Source organism: Coturnix japonica, chromosome 1 (genome assembly GCF_001577835.2).
Source record: "Coturnix japonica isolate 7356 chromosome 1, Coturnix japonica 2.1, whole genome shotgun sequence".
In the NCBI taxonomy this organism is placed as follows: domain Eukaryota; kingdom Metazoa; phylum Chordata; class Aves; order Galliformes; family Phasianidae; genus Coturnix; species Coturnix japonica.
The window spans coordinates 42538552-42562277 of NC_029516.1; the positions used below are offsets into that span (position 1 = coordinate 42538552).

Genomic DNA, 23726 nt, shown 5'->3' on the forward strand with positions numbered 1-23726 from the left:
TGGTGTGGGGAAGGGGGGTAGCCAGGACAGTGCCTGAATGAGACACAGGGTTGTTTCATAACACTGACACCACATGGAAGGCTGTAAAGCTTTGGGCAGTTGACTGGGTTTCACCACAACAGTCATTTTGGCACCCAATGTGGAGCTCAAAGCATTAAGATAATGACAGATCTGACCAGGGTGCCTTAAAATAGAATTGGTGTAAGTGTTACAATAATTAGCAGTTGCTGGTCACTATGCTATTTTTTTTTTTATCTTCACAGATCATCCATTTCTTTTCATGGAACCGTATTCCTTGCTATATGTGACCCCTACAGAACTGTTCACAATTTCCAGGGGTTGAATTAAGGTTATCTTTTTCGCTGCCGCTGTAACACTAGCTGGGAAATGAATGTGGTATTTGTATTCATCTTCACAATTTGGAAAGAGGGATGCTTTAGTTATTACTACCTGCCAGCACACACTCAGGTCTGCTTTTTCACATCTTTCCTTCTACCTTCTCCTGTCTCCTCTGAAGACATGAGTGTGTACACTGTCATAGGCGGTGCTGAGGAAGCACGAGGCCTTTAAGGGCTGGAGACACTTTATTTCTGTTGCAATTTCAAGAGCAGAGCTCCAGTGTTTGGGGAATGGGACTGTGCCAGCTGCTTGGAACGCTTTAAATGATCTTTGCACTCAATTTCACTTTGTTATTTCAAGCTAAGAATAGGACATAAATCACTGGCTCTGCTGATGTGCAATATGCTGCTAAACTGAGACTAGGCTTGTTTGCAGCATGAGCTCTGAAGAAGGTTGACCAATTTCTTTCAGCGTTTACAAAGCTATGATGCTGTGTGCTGTCTTTGTTCTTTTCCTATCTATCTTTTTCTTTCCTCTGTTTCCCCCCCCCCCCCCCAGTCTATCTCACTGCATACCTGTCTTCTAAAGGCTAAATCTGGTAAAGGCCTAAGCTGGGTGTGTCAGGGTTATAGATGTAAAGGATCCACTGAGGATAAAGAAGATTTTCACTCTGCCTGTATCACAATTTCAGCGCTTCCTGTATCACCCCCTACTGTTACACTTGTGGGATACTGCTCAGCCATGTGGTAGTTGGACTGTTTAAATGATGCGTGTGTGCTCACTTACTTACAATAAGAAAGCCGAAGTCTCTTGAAAGTGTTTCACTAGGCCTCTTGGGGCCTGGCTCTTTACAGAACAAATTAGTTTCCTGTGCTCATTTCCATGTAACAAACCCCATGTTGTAGGAGCCAAAAGAGCTCTGAGAACAGTTGAATATCTTCGTCCTTTGGGCTGGAGGGGTTCTTGCAATGTTAAATGAATGAAGCCATATAACAATCATTTTGGTAATCAGGCCAGCATAGATTGATCATAAATTATCACCAGGCAGCTCTAGATCTGTCATAAATTCTTACTGACTTGTTCACAGGAATGTTTATGTAATTGAGGGAAAATAGAGAGGGGAAGTTAAGTCTCCATTTTACAAGTTAAATCAACTATAGTGAGATGAAACACACCCACACACTTGGCTCCAGATCAGCTTCAAAGTTCTTGAAAAGCAAACCTTTATGAAATCTGTATTACATAACACGATTATGAAATCAAATGCAAGGCATAGAAATCAGCAGTTTCCCAGGTGTCACTGATTGTACTCATCTTGCACACTCCTTGTGTAACAGCATATCCCCACAAGCACGGAGTTACAGATTCAGGATTTCTCCAACAAAGCAAATTTTGGTATTGCTGTGAACACTGATGTAATGTAGGATGTGTTAGAGCTGGGAATTGTTGAAAGAGGTCCAAGGAGCCATGGTTCCACAGCTGTGGAAAGAAATCCAATGAACCCATAGAATGAGATGCAATCTTTCAGGACATCCCTTTAGAAGAGGTGCAGCAGCTGCATGGAAACAAATATATTAGGAGATATTTATTATATTGAAATGAAAGCTATGAATTAAACACCAAATGATCTGGGTTTGCGCACCATGCAGTGCAATGCCAGCAATCAAAGTAAAGAAAAGTTCATTTAGAGTTAAAGCTATGCTTTAATAACAGCTTAGTCCTTTTAACACATGTGAAATAATATTTTTGAGAGAGGAAATTTTTGGCATAAAATGCCAAGGTGTATCTAACCTATGTCATTTTAATCTCAGGAACAGGAGAGTTATAATATTAACAGGTGGCATGGAGACATTTGTTCGAGCTAAAGAATTTGAAGTCAGCAAATCCTGAGGATAAAGAGCTGAATGCCTGAGATGGGTGAGATACAGGGCCCTTTGTAGCACTCCTAGTAGAGCTCATCATGTCTTGAAGAAAATGAGCAATTTCTAAAGGATTGTGAGTTGTGACATTTCTTGAGTTTGATAGAGGAGGCCAAGGGAAATATTGACCTGAATTCAGTCCTCTGTAAAAGTGTGGAAGAGTGGAATGGCAGATTTAGGGTTGTATGAAAAAGTGGATCTACTCTGAACGTCACAGAATTTTTCAAGGTATTGGTGATGGTTGTGGTTTTATGAGAGATTACTTTTGTTGAGCGTCACTGGCAAACGTCTAATTGCTTTGTTTGTGGGGCTTTGGTTTTTTTAACCCCATCAATGTCAATGTATGAAGTTTAGATTTCGTCAGGAAATATGTTTCCCCATCACACGATGCTTTGATTTAAAAGCGGTACTATTCTACAGCACTAGTAGAAAATGTTTTAGGGGGGTTTAAAATATAGGAGGTTTTATTCTTACAATGATAATTAATATTTTTGCTTATGCTCTAGATATACCTAATGATAATAGCTGCAGGTGATATAAACTGATAAAAGGCTAACAGCAAGAATAAGTAGCTATCACAAAATAACATGCGCCTGTCTTTTGATGTTCAGTGGCATATTTTCCTTGTTATGTTATGAATGAGGTATACCTGTGATGTACACAAAGAAATCAAGAACACCACTGAGGCCACCGTGAAAATGGTGGTGTGGAAATAAAACTGACCTTACTCATGTAAGGAAGCAATCCACGAGATTTATTAACAATTCATCACGTATAAAGATCTGCTACTTATATTTCAGGATGAAATTGATTCCTTTTTCTTCTCAATACTTATGTGCTCCCATCTCTTCTCCATGATTTTCATGTTATGGATTATGATAAGGCTAAGATCCTTACTGTCTTGCACATCTCACCCAAAAATAGGTGCACAAAGGAGCTGGAGACAATATGATAATAATGTTTCTTACATCAGGACTCTGTGGTCTGTGCTAGAACAGTGACCGTGACAAACTACTAAGACTCAGAGCTTCTACTGATTATTTGTGGATCAGGAAAAGTTTAGTTCTTGTAGTTTACAATTTGATTTCTTAACCTTAAACTTTCCTTTGAGAATGGCCACTTTAAGAAGTGCAGTATTGAATACAGCTCAGCTGTGCCTTCAGATGCAACAGCTGTCCATCTTTATTTCTTCTGCTAGTGTAGCTTCCTTGCAGACTGCCTTGTGTAAGACTTCTGTCTGGGAAGCAGTTTCCCCTAAGGCAGGTTGGCAGGATATTTTTTCCCATCTTTTTCTGTATCACTGGGGACAGAACATGTGCATTACCAGCTGGAATTGCTTAGGTACTTCTCACTGAAGAGCTCTCCTGCCATGTCAGAGGCTGGGGATAATTATGGCATTTTAGCCGTCTCTTCCCTTCCTTCTTGCTGAAATGCAATCAGTTTAATTTCCTGAGATTAAGGCATTTGGCCGAGGTGATGCTTTAAGCTTTATGTCAGTATAATTGAGCAAGGTGCAAGGGTTGTGATAGATGCCATGGTGACTGATGTAGGATCTTCTTAAATAAGTCTCCAATCATATATATAATTTCCAGATACCTGGAAGTTTCAGTAGAGTCACTTAATTCTAATGCACAACTGCTCATATAATACATGACTGATTATTCAAGACAGCATATAACAGAATATTATTCTTTTCTGCAACATAAAATTAAGGAGTACGTAGTGTTAGCCTCAACTAGCTTCTACTATATATTTATGGGATATTTCTGCTTAGGATGTACTCACGCCCCTAATTCTGCAGCCTAATGATTATCACTATCCAATAAACATAGGAAAAGAATGAAGATTGCACTGCATCTAATGTATTTTAAAGATCAGTGTAGTCTATTCCATTTTCCTCTTGGTGTCACTATAGGATAAAGTTAATGTTCTTTGGGTATTCTCCATGTTGGAGTACACTTGTGATTTCCTCTGTCCCACTCTGACTTTCTGATTTTCCTAATGCTCGTTCAAAGGAGACAATAACAAATACATTGACTTGAAATTTGGACACGTCCTCTCTGTCACTGAACATCCTTAGTGTTGTGCTGGAATATTATCTTTTCCTTTTTAAAAAGCAGTTAATATTATAAGAAATTTGACTTTGGGTTGGGATCTAGAGAACCTGAACAGTTCTAAAGACCTGAAGGCAGGAATTGTCATGCTTAAAAAAATGACAAAAGGACGCATCTTCTAAAGAGGTTTGCTTATGATGCTAAGTCCTTAGCACTTTTTCTATATGTGAAGAAATAGATGAAGGCCCTCAGTTCTTCCTATGCAGAAAACATTTTTTTGTTCAGATGTTCTGACTGATAAAAATGTAGTTTTCTTGTTTCCCTCTTCTGCCTCTTGAAGTCAGACTGCAGCATTTTGGTGGGCTGCGCTCACGATTCAGTTGTCTAGTCAGCAGGAAGGAGCTCTTCCAGCACTTACACAATATCCCAGTGAGAAAACTGGCTGCAAGCAAATCTTGTTTGTTTCAGGTTGCTGAACTTTTGATCAGCCTCCAACCAGCTTGGGTTATGAGATCCCAGTTAGTGAGAATTAAAGTATTCAAGGGTGGACGGGATAGCAGCATGGCCAGGAACATTAACTGAGCTCATTTAGCAAAGAATCTGGTTCACCTTTAGGAAGTTACAGAGCACTAAATGGCTTCAGAGCACTGCAGAACAGAAGCCTGAGCAATTTCCCCCTGTGCTTTCCAGTGAGATGAAAATCCTTGGCAATGTTTACCTCTGGCTAAGAGCTGTAAAGCAGCTGGTCTTTATACATGAGATAATGGATATCCCTCTTCCTTAAACATGCCCTCATTTAAATATTGTCTCTGGTCCCTGTGCTGTGTCTTTCACTTACACGCTTGTCACTGTCACTCAATTCTTGTGTAGAGCCAATTGTTCTTTCAGCTTGTAGTCAGCAGCTTGGAGACAGTTGAAGTTACTATTTCTGACTGTTGTCTTGATGGCATCTTAGACATCATTCTCCAGTAAAGTGTGAAGCCGGGTAGCTGAATAGAACATATTGAAAGAAAACTAGGGCAAAATTAGACGAGAGTTCTGCACATGACACAAACTGTTTTAATCTAGAATGGAAGCTACACACCATTTCGTCTCTGGACATGAAAGCTTATTAGTTGTCTAGCATGCTATTTTTCCCCCCCCTGGAAAAGGACTGACGCCACCTCTTTCATGACCTCCTGATTACCTACTTAGTGGCACCATCTGATGGCCATACCTGTTGGCGATGATGAGATGTAGAGTTGAAAGTGAAAGCTGTGTATAACATTGGGATTCTGCAAGAGAAGCAGCCCCTCACACACTCACTGTCAGAACAGAAGAACCAGATGTGTGTCTCCTCCTCTCAGTTGTGAGCTGTAGCTCATCTGGCTTTAAATAAATGCCAGGCCAGATTGGAGTAGTCACTACATCCAGTCTCAAATGCAACATTTCCTTCAGAAAATCTTCCAGCTCCACAACACGATATCCCCCTTGTTTCCTCAGGAGTTCCTCCTGTTCCCAGAAGCTTTTTGCCTTGTATTTTAGAGACCTCACTGCTAATGAAACTCCTTTGTCACTCACACTTACCTCACTTTGATTCCAGTTTCTTTATCACCTCATGTCAAGTGCAATCTACCTCCTCTCATCTTCGACAGCACTCCACCCTCAGAGCAAAGGCAGTTGTTGCAATTAACTCCTGTTTTCATGACAGCCAAGCGTTCCAGTTTCTTCATGTACTCTCCTTGACTGCCCTTCTTACCTCTTTACTTGAGTAGCAAACAAGTAAAGCAATCTTCCTCACTTTCTGATCTTTTGGAGGTGTCTGGCTTTTTCTATGCCTTCACTTTTAAGACTGACCATTGTTTTCTCATTTCCTATAAAATTCCAGCATTTTACAGACTTAAAAAAAGAAATTGGCTGCTTACCTTCACCAAAATGGACTAAAGATCAAGCGGTAACTACTTTGGGCTATTGCAGATCTGTGTCCTATATTCAGAGAAGTCTCTATGGATCTAAGGAAAGAAATGCTAACATTATTCCATGCTACAGAGGAGATCCAATGGATTTGCTTCCACTGGGTTTATGCTAGGATCAGTCAGTGTAGCAAATGGTTCCTTCTAAAACACCAGGTTTCCACAAATACAGAAGCATCTTATGCCTGTAAACTCTTACCTGTCCTTCCACTCTCACTGTCTGCTGCTGCGAGGTCTCCAGTCGCACACTAACTTGCCATGTCCCCAAACTTTCCTCTTTACACTCATTCTCTGTCCTACCCGTCCTTCATCTTCCATCAGTCTTTCTAGCCACCCTCAGGCACTTTTGCCCCTTATCCTTGCTCCCAATTGATTCCAGCCACTCACTCTGCCACCTGACCTCTTCGCCATCTCTTTGATGAACCTGGCTCAAATTTCTCCTGTAAGCTGCCAGTCCCTCCTGTTGCTTCACTTTCCTTATGCCTGACTGGAGTTGTGCTACACCTTTAATTTTTGGGGTCACTCAGCTGCATTAGCAGCGCCCCAGCTTGTAGCCTGAAAACTGGCCACTTTTGTACTTCTGGAGCCTGAAGCGAGCCCGTTTTAGTGCAACTCCCTGTGCAGTTCTTTAGAGCATGCGATTAAATACAGAAAGTCAGCAGTTGAGTAGCGCACTGAAGAGTCATCTAATTAAGGGCTTTAAAGTATTTAACCATCTGTAAACAAAGTCTGTATTCTAAAACAAAACTGTCCCCACAGCAATGCCTGTGTTTGTGTGGGATAAGCTCCAAGCTGAGTGAAACTGGTGAAAGGGAGGGCTGCTCAATGGCTGCGACCAAACCCATTTTGTTTCCTTCTGCAAGAACAAAGCAATGCACAAAGCATGGGGACTGTACAACTTCATTTTATTTTGTGTGCTTTTATAGGATATAAATAAATGACAAAATTACAAAATTTATAACTGGAAGCCCAAGCATATTTACATAAGTTTTGTTGCAGTGAGGCTACTATTTACTGTTCTCCTATACAGTTTTCCTTTTGGTACCATATTTTTGTGTTAGTTTTTGACCGTCAGTCGACTACGTACATATCAACAGTGAAGAGGCAAAATATGTACAAGGAACTATTTTGTTCAAGTAAATTGAATACTGTATTAAAATTATGTCATCACTCGGCGCTATGATTAGGTTTAACTAAACCATATACAATTATCAGGTTTAAACCAAGTCCCGTTTCCAATTCTGGAATTCACCAACTGATGATTCTAACTGAAAACCTCAGCCGGATATGAAATAAGAATTAAAAAAAACGTTAAGACAACCACACGATTTATCAATATCTCTATCATGAACTTCAAAATGATTCACAATTTGACTTGATAGAACAATATACGTTAAAATGCCATTTTTTCTCCTATAGTGATATTTGTACTGTTATAATTTCAGTTCTACATAAATATACATCATGGTATTATACAAATACTCCACAGACGTTAAAAAAATTAAAACACTTTAAAGAAAAATGTAAGCAAATATTATTTAATCAAATATTAAGCAAACGCTTAAATCCTTTGTTCCATGAAAACAATTTTATAACTTTGGAATTTTTTTCTTTTTCTCGTTATTTCTACTTAGAAAATGTTTTGTGGTAGAATTTCACCAGCATTCTTCTAAACAAGCTTTCTTGTGTCAGAAATCTCGATAGCAAAATCCAGAGTTTTGACTTTTTTTTTTGTTTTATTTTTATTTTTTATTTTTATTTTTTTAGAACCACTGAGATTATTTTTAAAAATACGAGTAGAATTCATGGCTATAGCGATGCCAAACTGCATAAACTTGCATGTAAGTGGAGTAGGAGAGTGACCATTCCGCTTCCATTTCAGACTGGTGGCATGGAACATCCAGTGCGCTGATGCTACACCTTCTACAATTTTCATAATGCTGCGATAGCAATGGTTTAATTAACCTCAAAATAAACAACATTTGTCATAATTAATCTGGCTTCCTTTCCATAAATACTCTCATGTTTTCCTATAGTACTTCTCTTCCATAAAAATATCTAATAAACGTTTTCTGTGCATTATTAATACCTTTCTTCTAACCATTCATAAAACTCTGATCCTTTGTTACAGTTCAAGAGGCTCCTGTTTCTGCAGAGGATCAAAGGACACCAATGATTACATATAAAACCAGCGCACACAGAAATCAGGGTACCTAATTTCTCGTCACTTTAATGAGTTCTTTATTCAACACAGCAAATATTAATGAATTCAGTGGTTTCACAAATACTCTATTTATTAATTCTGGTTTATATTTCAATTAAAAACTGCCAAGATTTAAATAAAAAACCAATCAAATATCCTACTCGTAGGCAGCATTAGTGTTAGTTTAGAGACCTTTTGTTTTTTAAAAAGTAGAATTCTAAAAGAAGAAATCAAAGAAAGCACTGTGGCAGAGTCACAAGGGAGAACTGCGTGAAAAATAATGTTTCTCACTCCTCTTGTGGACTGTAATTTTAAAAGTCTTCGTATAGTGTCATTCTTCTGTCAGTGCTGCAGGAAGAAGAACATCACCAGAAATGACTATCAGCCTTTTTTGTTAGTTACAAGGCCACGCATACAGTGCAGTCTTCCTCTCTGCTGGGTTGAAACGTTGCCATAAAGGAAAGGCTGTGCTGTGACTGCTTGGAGTGCAAGGCACAACAAGGAATAGGGGGACAGTTTTGTATCAGAAAATGGTAGTTTCATACTTGGTATTAATGCCTCTTTTGGCTTCTTGTCCGGGTTCAACAATCCACGGTAGATTCGCGAGAGTCTTTTGCTCAGATGGATCTATCTGCTTTAAAACAAATGCAAATATACAGACGGGTTACCATCTCTGCACACAGCATTTCAAGCAGATAATATTTCTTTCAAAAAAACAACAACCCAGAACACAGAGCAAGCCCTTTATCAACAAAGTCCTCTTCTAATGCCTAAAGCATGTCAGTGCAGGGGGTCTACATTCCCATCTACTTACTGATGGCTGCCCTCTTTTTACTGTTTAGATCAGAGCTGTGTCTATCCCCAAGCTATAGAGCATCAAAGCCTGTTATGCTATGTTTAAAGCAAGACTTGATGCTCCGGAGTCGTTTTAATAATGAGACAGATGATGGCATCAAAAAATGTTCTTTCTTACAAGTCTATGGATGAAGAATCTGTGCCGATGTACTGAAAAGTGTACGGCCAAAAGCACACTTTAATGTGTATATGTCCTCTTCCACTCACCCTAGAATTAACTATCACAGAGGATGGCTCTCCCTTTATATCCAAGGAATATGATACAGCATGCAATCAAATCATGCCACGTCTGTATTCTCTCTTGATTTAAAAAAAAGTTTCACAATTTTTGGGACATTACACCAATAAAAGAGTACTTCTCTGTCTGCCATGCCCTCTAAGATGGCACCTTTAATAAAAGTGATAGGGAGGCTCAGATTACCTACAGTTCTTTTGAATTCAAGATTCCAAAGATGTTAAGAAGGTGTATTGAAATACAGTTCTGAAACAGGTTCTGAAACCTATTTCTGCTGAGCATCAAAAATAAATAAATCAATCAATAAGGTAAGAAAAGAAGTTGCTTGCTGTGACAAGATCATTGTAAATTGACTTGGATTAGTAATTTGATTAGGTGTAATCATTTGGCAGCCCTACCTAAATCAAACAAAATTTGTGAGCTATCGATATGCACATGCAGTGGCTTAAGTTTGGCTCCGGATTGATTTCTTGACACAAGCTCAGGAAACTCCTTGGAACTGAACAGTTTTGGATGTATACATTGGCTGTGATCCCCAGCACTACTGAATTGATTTCTTAAATTGATGAAACACCAAATGAGCGGTAGTTCCAAACGGCTGACTGTGATACAGTGACTCAACCCTACTGAGGGTTGGGCAGAGGTGACACAACTTCAACACGCATATCATCTCTTACTGTATAGCTGAATGTTGGTTTTTATTCACGCACCACTCCATTCTACTTACCACTGACTTCCGAATACTAACACGCGGTTTTGGAATAGGTTTGGAGGGTTTGTTTTCAAAGCTCTCAGGGAGGGTTGAAGAATGGCCCCCTTTTCGCGCTTGTAGTGCAAGCTGATAGGCCACCTCAAATGCTTGTCCTAGTGTGAGAATGATTTCGTAAGCTAAGTTCTGGAACAAAACAAAAACATTTAAAATTGGGATTAGGTGGAGTTGTTGTTAGATAAAAGAAGCGTTAGTGCTGTCTACAGAATGGATTTGTAATGAAGTAATTAAAAACACACTGGAAATAACTTCCTGTGTCTCTGCAATATTTACATCAGTCAACTGATTTCTAATTAATTAAGGACAATCTAAATGTAATCTACTGTAGTGAAAACAATTGCTTTTCAAATCTTTGAAAACATTGACTCACTAGACATGAGAAAAGGGTTGTGTGGGTGGGTGCCACCTTTTAGAACGAATGTATTCATTCCTGACCCTTCACTCTTCTTGATCCCACCCAATGGGTACTACTGCACTTATCTGACATTCCATTTTGCTGTCTTTCAGACCTCCTCTGCTGATCTCTCCTCTGCCCCCAGGGCACGCAACCTGACTTACTGCTTCCTGGAGTGTGCTGCAATGCCATGCGGTGCCATCACCCAGGACATGGGAAAAGGTGAGAGCTTCAGATCTGCTGTGACCCTCCTCAAAGGACAAGACATCCATGTTGAAGGTGCAGATGCAGATGCAGTGCACCCACGTATGCGTTAAGGTAAGTGCTACACTTGGGATGTATAAAGGCAGAGACAACCTTCTTGTGGTTTTGTTTTCTAAAAGTAAAACTGTTTGAGCTTAAACTGGAATGTCAGCATAAGCCTGGGGAGTTTGCAGGTATTACCAAAGAGGTCAGGTTCTAAAGAACATGATCTACTTAGTGTTATACCTAGAATATTTTAAATTCTTAGAGGATATGTGGAAGAAAACCTGTTGAAAAATTTAATAAAGCACGAATGAGGAACTGGGGGATCAGTACAAATGTGGTTTTTTTTATTTGTTTGTTTGTTTTTTCCAGTAAAGTTTTACATCAGATAAAGCAGCTGTGAGTTTCAAATTTGACCATAATCCAAATTGCAACTGAAAGCCTATGGCAATTTTGTCAGGCTTGTGGGTTTGTTTTGTTATATTTATTTCTAGGCTCCTACAAGCTTTCCAATAACATCTTGGACCCCTGCAGAACAAACACCAGCCTTCAGGCTTTCCTTCTCATGTCCTGTGGTTTCCTTACCGTAAGTCATGCATCTTAGATGTAATTCAGGAGTTACTCTTTCCTTCCTGATCCTCTCTAGCTGGATGCAATCCTGCATTACTTTGAAACTAGGTGAGCCCTTAAAACTCCCACAGGCTTTTAATATTATTTCAGATGTATACATTTTAAATGAGGTGCATTTTTAGCCAGTTGAGGCTAAGTGTTGAGTTTGAAATAAGGCAGAAAGCAGTGCAAGGCACACAGATGCACACTATCTGCCCTTCAGTGGTTCAGTACAGCTAAAGGGCTAAGCATTTAATTTCATGCCTTACACTACAGTTTTGCTGCAGTCATTAAGAAGTTTCATCCCTCTGTTATCACACCTCTATACTAAGAACATGTAGGCTAACTTCAGCCTATTTAGCTCATTATAAGAGCTTCTTATAAAAAGGTGCCAACTCTGGACTTTGCTGGGTCAGAGGGAAAACAATTATAATCCTCCACTGGGGTATCCTCTCAGCTGTGATGACTACATTAACAGCAACAAGCCTGCCAAAGTTGCACAGCATCCTAAATAAGAACCTCTGCGTGATCTGATGGCAGCAGTCTCCAAACTGTCTCACTTTTAATTTAAGGGAACTGGTCTGGACTGAGAAAGGCTGAGGATACAGTTTGCCAGAGAAGTCAGAAATGAAAGGCTAAAAAGACCATTATAAAGTGCTCTGTCTTTTAGCAGAACACTAGTTATGGAATTAAGACCAGCTGAGTATAATTGTTAAAAATGCACAGAACAATATTATTTGAAATGGAGTACACATATTAGCAGCACAAGGATATTATTTTAAAGACATCTTAATCTGCTGTCATGACAGTTAGATAGTGTACTATATCATCATGGGATTATCTACACTGGATACTATCACTGATAAATGAATACACTGACAGCATGTAATGAAGGCTTGGAAAAAAAGTGGACAGTAATACTGTGGGACTGAGAGAGTGCACAATCCAGGGAAGTATGTGAAAAGGTCCTTGGGAGACAGCATGTAAAATCCTGAGAAGAGAGTGGAGAAAAGCAGAGTTTGCCATGTATAGGCTATCTAGTTTGGGTCGTGTATCTTGTGAGAAACCACTATGATTTCTTTTCTTGAGCAAAATGTGAAGTTAAAAAATAGCCCTTCCGGGAGCATGTGAAAATCTGTTTAAATGGTTAGTATATACACAAAATGCTTTAAATAAAACAGAACATTTATTGCTTTGTTCAGTATTCTAAACATAAACTGAACCATTGTGTGTAAATGTCATACATTGTGCACTGCGATAGGGCCTTGAAGAAGCAGTGTACACTTCTCTTCGAAGCCTTAGAGGGCTTTAAATTTGTCCCTTTTAAAATGAGAAACAAAACAAATTAAAACAAATCCAACACAACATCTGCTGAATCTTGCTTAGAAAAAAGACACCAAAGCTAAATGAATTTGGTTTGAGGAATTTCTCATCTGTAGTACTGGGAGAGGAATATGAAAGTCAGAGTTTTTATATATTCTTCAATGGGCTGTTACTGGAGAGAAAAGAGAAGGAATTCCTTGGAGATTCAGGAGGAAGATAAAAACCACAAAAGCCATAGTGGAAAGCCTTCTGATGGAAGGAGATTTTTTTTTACGCATGACACAAAATGAAGTAAGTGGGTCTGTCTCTTCAAGAGATGTTTAGAACAAGGTCATAGACCCCGTGGTCATGATGGGAGACACTGACCCTTATGGCACCCTGACAAGCTCCTTGGAAAGGAAGTTTTCAGTACCATTGGGATTTTGAGTGCTGCTACAGTCGTGTTCCTTGCGCTGCACAACAGAGAAGGAAGATAAGCTAATGCGTCTAAGCAACAATTTTTCTGATATGAAAAACTGAGGTCAATTGCCTTATTTGCAACACAATGTGTTAATTCAGTTCCTTAGTTCAAGTCTGAGTCGGTATTCTTCAACTGCTTTAAGTCAGCCAAACAAATTACAATGGCTAATTGTTTTGTTACTGTTGGACTTATTTTCTTTACTGCACAAGCTGCAGTAGGCATTGCTTCTTCACTGTGTTTTCAAGCTTCTATAAAGCCATATGGAGGTTTCAGAGATAATTTGAGAATGAGAGCTAGATTGTTAAGTCCCGTCTTTTGATCTACAAAAGATTTAAATGTCACTGGCAAAGGATTCTTTTATATATTTGTAAATATACATATGTATATATTGTAGAAACTAATGTTTTGACCTATTATAACAGCATTTTGGATCTAAAGAAGATTTGATGGGTTTCTGCTTTCAGGTAACAATCTTTTTTCTCTTCTAATAGCACAGTCAAATCTGATCTTTAGACTGAGTTTACTGAAGAAGTGTCCTTTGACATCCCGCAGATAATTGGTGAGACGATACCACATTTGCTGTGTAGAATGTAAATTAGGACACACCATTTGCAAAGTACTGAACTTTAAATCTTAGCTGGCAAAATCAAACAGAACACAGAATCTTAAGTTGAAAAATCTGAATAATTCCAACCCTGTTCAAAATTTCCATCCCCTGAGATGAAATCATTTGCCCAGTTCTTAGTTGTCAAGAAGTCTTCATGGCCAGATGTTGAAGATTCCTACTATAGAAACCTGACCAGAAGGGTAGGTTACTTATTAATAACTGGGGTTCTTTGAGGTCAAGAACTGTCACACACATACATTTACACTGTTGATTGTTCATATGCTTTACCTTCCAGACCAGAAAACATTTACATTTTGGGACAGCTAGAAAGGACGTGTATTTGTACACATCCTAGTGCATCAGTCTTTGTTCAATCAAAGACAAGAAGGCTCAACTTGCCAAGAGTGCTACAAGGAAATGAACATGGCTGGCATTTGCTTGTAACAGCTGTGGTCTGCATGCAGCTTTCATGAACAGACACTCCTGCAACTTAAATTCGTGCATCTTTCTCATGCTGGATTTAAAGTGACGGTCAGTTGCATACTCTTCTGAATTCATCCTTCTCTTCTAATGTGGCACAGAGAGATATTTTGTATGCAACATGGCCATGGAAACAGGCCTCCCAAATGTGCCTCTGAGACTCTTGCAAAAGCCATGCATGTAGGATAGACCAACAGGAGAGACTCATTTGCTCATGAGCTGAAAGCTCGTGGTGGCTGAGTGCTCCATCACAAGAAGGCTGTGAGGATAAATTAAAATGACTTTCCACATTCTGCCTAATATGCTCTCAGAGAGTATAGTCTGGGCATGCTGTTGTTGGGTACTGCAAAGGAAAAAAGTTTTCCATTCTTAAGATGTGCAGATACTATTCTGATTGTATCTGGATGGTCACGAGAGCAGAGAACAACTTCAAAAGAAATCTTCAGTCCCCAAATCCACTGGAAGAAGGCAATAAACAGAAGTTTGAGGCCTGAAGCCATGTATTTTTCATTGCTGCAAAATATGTGTACTAGCAGTTTTCAGTGCTTATCCAGATTAAGTCTGCACAATGAAGGACAGAAGACTTCAGAGAAGGGAAGTCTTGGGTTACACAGAACCCCTGTCTATCCTGGGCATGAACTAGAGCAGCTGTTGTGCCTGTTTATGCTTTTTGCCCTCTTTTCATCAGTGTGTTGGACAATGAAGGAACGTCTGACTGAAATTTCTTTGGATGTCTCCCATGCTTCAACTGGACTATGGTGCAGGAACTATTATCATAGTTTCTTTCTCCAAAGAGAAATCCTTCATTGGTGGTTTTGACTCTGGTTTCTGCAAGTGGATGTGTGAAGTGAGTTTAAAATATCGATCAATACATTTTCTTCTACTCCCAAACTTCAAAATATCTTAAGCAAGTCTGATGTCACTCCCAGTTTTCATTACAACATCCTAACTCTGAGAAGTTGAGTCACTTTTAAATAATACGCATCAGTGATACTTGTGTCACCATGCTGTTAGACTGAAAAACTTCCATATTTGCAAAAACAAAAAAAGAGTTCTTTACTGTTTCCTAAACTAAAGGACCTAATTTTCATCTCAGTGCATATATTATACATATGTATATTTATGTGTGTGTATATATATATATATGTATAATATATATTATTGCCTGATGTAGGGGGTCTGCTTTGAAGGGGGGTTGTACTCAATGATCTCTGGAGGTTCCTTCCAACCCCTACAATTCTGTGATTCTGTGATTATATTACCATATTATACAAGATTTAAGATGCTTCTTTTTCACACTTTACTGCGTATTTTACCATTTTCAACTTTATTTTTCTTATTACGATTGGATTTCCATCCCTTGAAAAATGAAGAGGACTCTATCTATTAGCAAACTGGAAGACCAGGCTCCTCTGTAAGTTCTAGACTTAAATTGAATGTACTGTATGCTTATGTTGCAAATATTTACTTTTTTTTTTTCACAGTTTTGTACTTCCATCAGTAATATCAGATTCTGAGAAATAAAACAGTACCCAAAAAAAAAAAAAGGAAAAAAAAAGAAAAAAGAAGAAAAAAAAAGAATATTTGAGTAGGTAATACCCCACTGAGGATTACGTAGCACATGAAAAGTAATACAAACAGTAAAGTTTCTTAAGTTAGCCATTTATAGTGGTTGGGGTAATAAACACTCCTCCTAAGGTATAGGAAGTGAGCAAAATGTTAGAATTACTGCTGGATCACTATGCTTTCCTTGCTGAGCAGGGAGAAGATGAATTTTATCTGATATACCTGGCTGTGTGTTTGTGCTTGAACATTAGGCCTATAAATGAAAATGCATTACTTTGAAACTGCTAAGAAGTCTTTAAATGGATTGGTAGAAATAAAAATGTCACTCAGTTTACTCTCTGTTGATTCACTTATCACTAATATAATATAACATTTTGTTGACAACAGTTTGCCTATTTTTAATACCATTTAAAATCTTTTTCTATTCCACTTGGGCACTAAAATGTCAGTAGAGAAGTTAAACAACAAAAGTACTGAACATAAAGGTTAATATTCTTTTTAACCTACCTTCCTTCAAGCGATTATTTAGTTTCTCTGCAATGCTGATGACTTACCCAGTCACAAATAAAACGTCTCTGTTCAGACATCTCTCTTTTCAAATTTAATCTATTTATGTAAGCACATTTTGAGAATTCAGACATTATACTATATTAAAATCTTCTTTTTCTTGAGTAATTTTTATTTTCAATATCAACTGCATGAAATTTTAAGTTTCTGTTGTGCTTAGCTGAAATGGCAGTAGGTGAGTATTCCACAGACATTTTGGATGTTAAGCCTTCTGGGTCCTAAAGCTTAGAGCTACTACTTCAACAAATTTAGCTGAAGACAATAAGACTGATTAATTGATATATGTTCATTATTTTTTGAGACACGGGTGGGCTTTACATCATCATTTGAGAAGCATAAATGAAGGAAGAACTCAGTCCACCAAATTAGAAGAGCTGTAAGGACTTAAGAAGTGAGTCTTGAGACTTACTTCAAAGTAAATGCAATCTGTTTGCAAAAAAAAGGGAAAGGTGCTGATAAAATATTTTTTCCCTTACCTGCATCATTTGTTAAGCTAAAACTCTCACTGTAACGACAGAGAAATGAAGACCACAGAGGGGCCATCTAGACTATTACTACAGTTTGACAATGGTTACAGGGGTGCTCTTATCCACACGAACATTAAAAGGACAGTGCTCTACAGCGCTCTGTTATCACAGATGCTTCAAATCCATGAGATTCAGTGTGGCAGCCAAATACTGCAAGGACCTCTTGAGATGCGTAGTTAGCTATCTGTGTGGTTTCTTCTTCCTCAGAGCTATAAATGTTTCAATTCTCTGTTTAAAGTAAGAACAAAACTTTCTATTATGTTCTCTATACATTTGCAGAGAATTTTCAGCTCTCCAGTTTATTCGGAAAATACCAACAGGTTTAAGAAATACCCAGAAAAACAAAAGTTTGAGTTATCAGGAATGATCCAGCTGAACAGTGAAACACAAAAGCCCATGGAGTGTGGGAATACAAGAAAAGCTGTTCAGAGCAGCAGCTGTGAAGCAAAATAAACATCAATGGAGTAGCTAATAAACCCAAAGAAATTGCCCGCTGATCTGTCCAAAAGCAATCCATATCAATATCATGAATGTGGGATGTGCCCAAAGGCTTCCACAGGAGGAGTCCAACCCTCTCACCCCTTGTGGTTGGTTTGGGACAGACTCATGAGCATAACAGCCAAACAGTTAGACGTCACTCAACTAGCCTTTCCTCAACTTTGCAGGCACCAGAACATAGTCCAAAAGACAAACTTAATTTGAGGTAGGTCTTGAGCCTATCTCTCAGTAGGACTGTACACTATGTAATGCACGTTGGTCCAGTTCTGATTTATCTGCCATGTGCTGCAATTTCAGAGTGGGTGGCCAGAATTGATTTTTATGAACTTCTTGGAAGTCTACAGCTTAGATTAGTTGTCACTCATCAAGACTCACTTGTAAATGTGTTTCAAAAATTCATCCACACAATACTGTATTAAAATATTTTTTTCTTGAATAGTTTTAAAGTTCCTCTTGTGCTACTTACTAAAGTTTCAGTTAGCAGCTGTGATTACACAGGTGAATTGTTTCAGATGGGAAATGAGATAAATTCGAGTAAAATATTTGCTGTTCTCCAAAACTGTTCCTTTACTACCTCATATTCAATTAGTAGCTTCATTTGGTAAACAAACAATACCTTCTATTAATCACCATAAGCCTTTCTAAAAAATAGAATAAAAGAACTGTAACTACTACAAAGCACTACTAAATAAATATATCTATTAACTGACCACATCAAATGCAGTAAATACATGGCAGTAGTGGTGATTGGTCTTCAAGTCTTTAGTGATGTACGCAAATGTAGAAAGGTCTTCAGGGTCTTGTGCAGCACAGGAAATGTTACGGATTTCGTGTTCAGCGATAATATTCTGTTGGAAAAATATATTTTCAATTAATTCAGGAATTCCATGTAAAAAAGCTGCAAAAGGCATGTTTTTAGACAGGCATTTGTGTCCATCTCCTCTGTTAAAGTATTTCAGTTTCTTAATGAAAGGAATTTAATATATCACATGTGAGTTTCTTACACAGTTCGTTGCAATTTTGACCCTCTCCTACAATACGTAACATTGCCAATAAGACAGTAGGAGACAACTGCACTCCAGAGTATTCCCTATGATTCTATTTGAGTTTTGTACAGATTATGCAGTATCCTTTAAAACACCTTTCCCAGCATACAGTTGTAAATACAATTTCAAAGCACTACACAGGCATCCTCTGATGCTGCTGTTTTCTGTCTAAAAGTCACTATATCTCACTGCTTCAGGTGGCTGATGGACCAGAGCTGGTGAAACCCAACAGGCCCAATATCCAGTTCTTTGCACATGGTGTTTGACAAATTTCAGCTGTATTCTTTCAAGACAACAAAACAAAACATCCATCATCATTTATAATTAATTAAAATCCTGAGCTCTTGAAAGGGTTCTTAGTAAAAAAGTAATTACAGAAGATTCTGGCAACATTTCTCCACTTGGTGACAACAGCATCCTGTAAGAGATATAGAAATATTAAACTGTTCATGCACTGAGCAACACTACTTGCAACAGCCAATGTAAAAGCTATAGCATACTATTGAGCTACACGTGGGGTACATCCGTCTGATGAAAGAAATGAAGAAAGAAAAAGTTGTCTAAAGCTTTGAAGATAATTATGAATTGTCATCACATAAGTTACTGATATGTAACTATGCTGCTCAGGACAAAGGAACCATGAAACTAGAGAAGATACAACACAATGGCTTATGATTAGGCCTTGCATCAGCAATGCACACATTTCAAATGATTTATTTAACAGATGAGTGACACAGAACAGGAATCTCCTTAGAGGTTAGTTTATATGACCTTCTGAATTGTGTACCTCCTGACTGTAGCAATGGCTTTTCCATAAAAAAATAAAAACAACAAAGAAAAAGAACAAGCCTGCTGCAGCGTGACATCTTCCCTGCACTAAGAACACATGACATCTGTAGCGCCACAATCCCTCACAGCTCTACACTTTGCTGTTGCCTTAGTGGCATCTGCTCAAGTTAGAACAACCTCTGAGCATCTCTGCTTTTCCCTCATCCCTGTCTTTTCCTTCCCACCTGCTCTCCTCCCCCTCTTCTTTTTTACTTTTAAAAATTTTTTTGAAGAATGGAAAATACATGCAACTAAGTCACTTAGGATGCTTTGCCATACCCTCTTTCATTTGCTAAAAGAAGTGTCAGCTCTCCCCCTTGTATGTAGGTGTCAAAATTTCTAAAAGACATATTAATGTATGTAATTAAAGAAATAACAGCTTAGAGAAAAAGTCTTAATAAAAAGTATCCCAAATTCCAAATTACGGGAAAAAACACGACAAGGAGACTGTTACTGAAGACATGAAATAATCCTCTTAATTTTACATTGTTGCAACATGCTTGATTATTTCTGTTTAATGCATTATTCATAGAAGTTACAGAAACAGTACTTATGCTTCAATATATGCCAATTTATAATGATATGTGTAATCTCTGCCTAATGACTATTGGCTTTTTATGTTACTTTAAGCATTTTATTTCCTTTGTTTTTAAATTGATAACTTTTTCCCTCAGGAAAGTTTCTGGGGAGAATGACAATTCTAACAAAACCAGGCACTAAGATATCCACAGATAGAGCTGTAATATACTCTCATTGATGATGTAGTGTCAACAATGTAGTTTAAAAAGCAGAAAGAATTAAACTTTGGGAAGTCTTTAAATCATTTTAATGCAAAATTGTGAGCCACTAGGTAACTACCTAAAGTTATATGCTGTGTGAAAAGAGATCTGCTATGTTGCAACTTTTCCTAGGTCACTTGAGGTTGGCAGAGGGCTTTATGTTTTAAAGCTTATTTTAGTGTTTAATTTTAAACCAAGTGAAGTTTGAAATTATAATCATTCTAACTTTGTTTTGAATAAAATAAGGTGTGCCTGAAATAGATCTTGTGGATGGAAATCAGCAGTGAAATAGGTTTTCCTCTACCTTCTACAGGATTATCCTCTCTGACCTCCTTTCATAATTAGGCATGTTTTCAATGCATGCTTTTTCTGTTTCCTAGGGTCAAAATAGGAGATCAATAATGTTAGTCGCTACAAACGATAAGGTTATGAATCAGTTTGCTGTGTTTGGTAAGCTCTTCTGGCACTGGGCACGTAAAATTGTTGTTCTAAAAATTATCCCTCAGTTTTTCAAAAGCAATCTCCAGACCTTCATAAAAAGCAGGGAAGGTGAAAGTCAGTTCTGCTTCTGCCAAAGCAATACCATTGAGAGACCAAGCTTTGATTAGCAGCCTTCCCTTTACTTGCCTTCTTTGTGTTGGACAATTCCTTTCCTCACAGAAATTACCCAGCAGTTAGGGTTAGCTGTGATCCATGAGAAATATCTCAAAGCCTGCTTTGTCTATGCAGCAATTTTTTTCTGGCCTCACTTGCAAAGAAATGGTGTCATGTCAAAGTGGTGTCATGCCAAACTTCAAGGTGCCACTGAAATAGCTTTAGTAGAATGAGGTCAGAGCCTCTTTGTTACCTGAAGCTTTGTCTGCTTTAACTCAGGATACAAATTCTTAGCTTGGTAGCATAAAGTAAAAGGATGAGCAGCCATGAGAGCTAAGTTTTCAAGCACATAACTGCCAGCTATTTTTTGTCATTTAAAAGTATGCATTTATTGCTAAGTGGTGCCCAGCTCTGCCAACTATAAGCTCGCACAGAAGCGGTACAAGTCGGAATAGGATCTCACCTTAGTGCTAATCTGTTTTGGGTCTCGAAGGAATTGAGTACAGCACACTGTGGACAAGGCTGATAACAATGCTCCTGGGAGGGCTGCAGGCTATTACCTGGTTTTTACAGAAGGGAAAGGCAGTGCAGATTTTGAATGGAAGAGAAAGCATTCTACCACTTTGAGAAAACACAGGACTGTGGCATTATTTATCTTGACCAACTACTACTACGCTTAAGTTCCAGTGGGACTGGTCTAGAGCCACCTAATACTATTTACCCAAATTCTTTCAAGTTTTCTTCTTAAGAACAGATGCACTGTGCAAGGAGGTACTGGAGACTCCTTTTGTTCTCTTGTTCTACTTTTTTTTTTTTTTTTTTTTTTTAACATAAAGAAACTGAAGTTATGTCCCTTACACTGTAGAGGAGATTTAAGAGCTGAAAACAGCTTTATCCAAGTTGGAGCTAATAGCATTACAATGTCCTGATTTATGTCCAGCACATCAGAGAACATAAAAGAAATGAAGGCTGCAGAAGCTCCATTTTGACTTAATGGAAGAAAAAAGAGCTGACAGGAATCCCTGGCCTCTCTGCTCTGGCAAATACTTTAGACTTGACATAATATGTACTTCAGCTTTGTTTTTATTTCGTGCCATCTTCTAGCCCTGGCTGTGCCTTCCAAACCGTAGCAGAAGATCACAAATCTGCTTTCATTCCTTCACTTAAAACCTTCCACTTTAAAAACTGCCTGTTTTGTCAAGTTTGAAGGATACTGGGTTAGATGTACAGTGCGGTCTGAATGCACAGCAACACAAAGCAGTTACACACACTATTAACCTGATGGGGCAGATGAGTTGTCTGATTTACTTTTCACATTGCTTGATGCATTTTAGTCATGTAACAGAAAAAAAAAAATTAATTATATTCACATGCAAGCATCAATGTGGTTTGCACTTTCTTGCTATCTTAGACAAGAGAAGAGAAATCCATGCATTATTTTACTCCTACTTGAAAGGATTTTACATTTTACTTTGGCTAAGCAATAACCCAATGTTCTGTCCATCACCAAGTTCTCCAATCTCTCAATTTCTGTCTTAAAAATTTAAAATACAAACAAACAAACAAACAAAAAAGCTGGATCTATTTTGAAATGTAAAACATGAAGCACAGAGGCCTTGCCATAGCACACGGCAAGATGAACACAATATGGAATAACAACAACTGCTACAAAGCTGCAGCAGTTCAGGGAGTCAAATGGGAAGTACCAGGAAAACAGCTGTCAGAGAGGCACCAAGATTTGGGAAGCACACCCAAGGCTCCTGTGTCTTATAATGGCTGGCCCTGGATAAAACCTTGCTAATTGATACATTTTCATATTTTTATTTCTTATTAAAAATTATATTGATGAAGAAATACATATATTTTCTGCATGTTTAAGGAACTGCATGGGGAAGAATATGGTATTTTGTGGAGGCCCTTTGCCAAATGTCTGTTGTCATGAGTTTGCCTTTTAACATCAGAAGACTGGACACAATGTTCTCCAACTGAGCCATTAAAGGTGCTTCACACAACCTCCAGACAGAGCTTCTGGACAATGACAGCAAGATTGCATCAATTGTGGAGAGAAGAGAAAAAAGAAAGGAAGCACACAGTGCAAATCTGTCCCCTCTATGGCTTGGTGCTCTAACAGAGCCAACCTCGTAAGTATTCTGTCTGCGAGGAAGAAAAGCTGATATTCAGTGATTGTACATACCTTATTTGTTGCATCAATAAATTTGACTCCTTTGTATGAGACAGACAGGACAATGGTTGGCACTTTCTTCATTTGTTCCGTAGACTTCTGGAACAAAAATGAAGATGCTGTTGGAGTTGTAATGCACTTAAAAATCAGCATTCTTTCTTTTCTTCTTCTGACAAAATGCGTCAGTTAAACAAAAGGTACTTATTCAAATATTTGTCTTTTTCTTGAGCTGACTGATCTCTGGACTTTTGAAATAGCTGCCTTGTAGTCAGGAAACTAAAAAGAGCCTTGCGGTTTGTTGCAAAGATGATAAAGCCTTTCCTTTTCTCCATACTTAAAATGACCAGTCACGTAACCAGGGATTTCCCAAAATACACACATTTAAAACATCCATTTGATATGCCCAATTCACCCCCACCTTTCTTCTCCTCCTCCTGTCCTTCCCAGCTGGAATAACTAACAGTGCATTTTGTGGAACTACTTCTTTGCTGCAATTAGTTGTTACTCAGGAATATTTCACTCTCTCCCTCACCTTCTTGCAGCTATATTTGTCATGTGAGATATGCCTGCAGCCCTCCAGGCCTGCCAGTCAACCTGTCAGCCCGATGCTGAATCTTGTAAAGCCTAACCAACCGCATTTCCGCCAACATGGTTGTTACCACGATCGGCTTTACACATGAATTAACACAGAGCC

The 23726-nt window shown here is 38.4% G+C and overlaps 1 protein-coding gene and 1 long non-coding RNA gene across 17 annotated transcripts in view; one reads left to right on the top strand and one right to left on the bottom strand.

Annotated features, from left to right (window-relative positions):
- Positions 1-7152: 7152 nt before the first annotated feature.
- Positions 7153-23726, bottom strand: part of ANKS1B (ankyrin repeat and sterile alpha motif domain containing 1B) — a 393719-nt gene continuing 377145 nt past the window's right edge. For 11 of the 16 annotated variants that reach the window (XM_015858799.2, XM_015858774.2, XM_015858766.2 and 8 more), the window contains 4 exons: positions 23045-23131; positions 18314-18451; positions 10285-10452; positions 7153-9101 (listed from right to left, as the gene is read on the bottom strand). In XM_015858799.2, the coding sequence (XP_015714285.1) occupies positions 8991-9101; positions 10285-10452; positions 18314-18451; positions 23045-23131 (504 nt within the window). In that variant the 3' untranslated portion in view covers positions 7153-8990. Of the gene's footprint in view, positions 9102-10284; positions 10453-18313; positions 18452-21313; positions 21411-23044; positions 23132-23726 lie in introns of those variants that run through there. The other 5 variants (XM_032444024.1, XM_032444026.1, XM_015858789.2 and 2 more) reach the window with 3 other exon arrangements.
- On the top strand, positions 10459-15978 carry LOC116653333. Its single transcript, XR_004306923.1, has 2 exons — positions 10459-11038; positions 11461-15978. It is a non-coding gene; the product is annotated as an uncharacterized LOC116653333 (long non-coding RNA).